At 34.4% G+C, this 2417-nt stretch overlaps 1 protein-coding gene across 2 annotated transcripts; it reads left to right on the top strand.

Moving 5' to 3' along the window:
* The first annotated feature begins 9 nt into the window (after window positions 1-9).
* Window positions 10-2384, top strand: LOC111370956 (actin-related protein 2/3 complex subunit 1A-like). 2 transcript variants are annotated; one of them, XM_022992869.1, is made up of 7 exons: window positions 10-113; window positions 213-252; window positions 930-1011; window positions 1147-1235; window positions 1336-1421; window positions 1972-2035; window positions 2178-2384. In XM_022992869.1, exons 3-7 carry the CDS (start codon window positions 936-938, stop codon window positions 2349-2351), a joined length of 489 nt encoding a protein of 162 aa, XP_022848637.1. In that variant the 5' UTR covers window positions 10-113; window positions 213-252; window positions 930-935; the 3' UTR covers window positions 2352-2384. The 2 variants fall into 2 exon arrangements, with proteins under 2 accessions (XP_022848637.1, XP_022848636.1); XM_022992868.1 differs by having other exon boundaries at window positions 1135-1235.
* The last annotated feature ends 33 nt before the right edge of the window (window positions 2385-2417 follow it).

Genomic DNA, 2417 nt, shown 5'->3' with positions numbered 1-2417 from the left:
TTTTTTTTTTTTTATTTACTTCTTTTAATAATTTTGTAGATACTCCTTGCAACCACCTCTACTGATGGAAAATGTCGAGTATTCTCTACTTTCATTAAAGGCGTGGACACAAGGTACATTTCATAAAGTTTCAGTGCATTCTTGCTTGACATTCTATTTCTTCCTTTCACTTTTTTGATGGAGTCGTATGTTGTTTATATGCTATTAACCAGGGACTCTGCAGGTTCTTCTGCAGATTCAAAATTCGGAGAGGTTCGAATTTATTTCTTTCTACTTCTGTATCTTTTAGGAGCCTATGAGGTCTTTTATATGCTAGGCAACATATAGTTTTTGGAAGTGTCTATTAACTGCAATCTGAAGTTCCCTTTTTGTCGACTAGTATCGGATACCATCTTGCCTACAAATATGTATTGTTTGGTCAGACTATCGACCCGGCATATGAGTTTTATATTGTGTCCTATTGTGTGAGCCATTTGAGTCAACATTTCTATTTTGCAGTGGTCTCTTTTAACCTGGTTTCCCCTACTTGTATTATTGTTTACTTAGCTCTCATCTTTGCAGCTATCTTATATTTTTCATTTTTACTTTAGATTATTTTGCATGTGCCAAATGTTGCATTTATGCTATTTGGAAAAGATTCATTCAGATCCTGATAAATGAAAGACTTCGTCTTTCCTAAAACCAATTCCAGATCCTGATAAATGAAAGACTTCCTAAAACCTGTGATTTCTCAGGGGAACACTTGAAATAATATTAAAGTGGCATGGATCTTTTATTTGAAACAGTAGTAAAGGCTAAAAAATTGATTTGATGTAGATATTTTCACCAACATCTGCTTTCTTTAAGTTGCTTTTTGCATCACTATCATATATTTCTCTGTAAGAGTCGATCCATACTCTAATATTCTTTCACTCTTCATGTCTGAGCAGCAAATTATGCAGCTCGATCTCTCATTTTGTTGGGCATTTGGCATCAAGTGGTCTCCAAGTGGCAATACCTTTGCCTATGTTGGTGAGAAATTCATAACTATGCTTCATTTTGGATATTACTTTTAGTATCTTCTTCGCTTTGGACTGTAAATTTATAACATTTACAGAAATAGTTGTATTCATTTAATTTGTTTGATACTTGCGGACAAAACCTCAGGTCATAATTCCATGATATACTTTGTTGATGATGTCGGCCCTTCTCCATCAGCCCAGAGTGTAGCATTCCGTGATTTGCCCCTTCGTGATGTGGGTCAGCATCCACTCTCGAGCATTTTACTCGATTTATTGTGATCGTATATTTTATGTTGGTCCTAATGAATTACCCCAATTGGTGCGTGTGATTTAGGTTTTGTTCATTTCTGAGAGAATGGTAATTGGTGTGGGATTTGATTGCAACCCAATGGTTTTCACAGCAGATGAAAGAGGATTATGGTGAGTCAAATTTCTGAAATAAACTTTTCCGCCTTTTGGCATGTGTCTAATTTGATGTAAATATAAGTAGAAATACACTTCCATATTTATGCGCGCTATAAGTCATCTGACATCCCAGGTCAATTATTTGTATGTAACAAGTTCATTTATCATCTTACCCTTTGCTTAATTTCTAACATCATGCGCAGAACTTGGAGCTCAGTTCATTATAAGTCATACTTTTTCGTTTTTTCATATTAAGGATGATCAAGTTGCTAATATGAAAAATCTTATATTAAGTATTTTTGACTTCTGTATCTATTGCTACTATGCAATTTTTTTTAACCCCTCAGACTTTTCTGTGTTTCCATTTACGGTATAAGAAAGAACAGAACAAGAATATCGCACCAAGGTCGGTGCTTATCTGCATATGGTGGTTACCTTTGGATAAGTTTTGAAATTGATATTTTTTCAGACCGCTTAAATGTAGAATTCTGTATTATAATCTTGAAGTTATTTGTGTAAGTAACTGTTGAAGTCAATTGGTGTTATCTGTTTTTGTCATCTTCAGGAGTTTCTTGAGATTCCTTGATGAGAGAAAAATAGTAACTTCAAGTTCAAGATATGGTTCACAGGTATACATGTTTAACTTTGGATACTTCTCTTCTGTTTCGTAGGTTTGGAGAGTGTTGTCATGGATATGTCATGTTTATTAGTGGGCATTGAATAGATGTCAAGTTCGGCACTTCATAATTTTTCATACTTTTAATTTTCCAGTTTTCAGAAACATTTGGAAAATTTTACAGCCAATCAAAATATGGGATGAGCAATGACACTTCTGAACCTTCAAGGCGACGTGGAACCTCCCATGAAAATTGCATCAGGTACTGTGTTGCTCTACTCATGTTCGCATCCTTGTTTGATCTATATCATTATGCACCTTGTGTCTGATTTATATAAACACGATCAAGGCTGTGACATGTATGGTTTTTTTTTTTTTTTTTTTTTTTAAACTTT

Source organism: Olea europaea, chromosome 21 (genome assembly GCF_002742605.1).
Source record: "Olea europaea var. sylvestris chromosome 21, O_europaea_v1, whole genome shotgun sequence".
Lineage (NCBI taxonomy): Eukaryota > Viridiplantae > Streptophyta > Magnoliopsida > Lamiales > Oleaceae > Olea > Olea europaea.
Note: the sequence above shows the minus strand (reverse complement) of the source record. Positions and strands in the feature narration are given on the sequence as shown.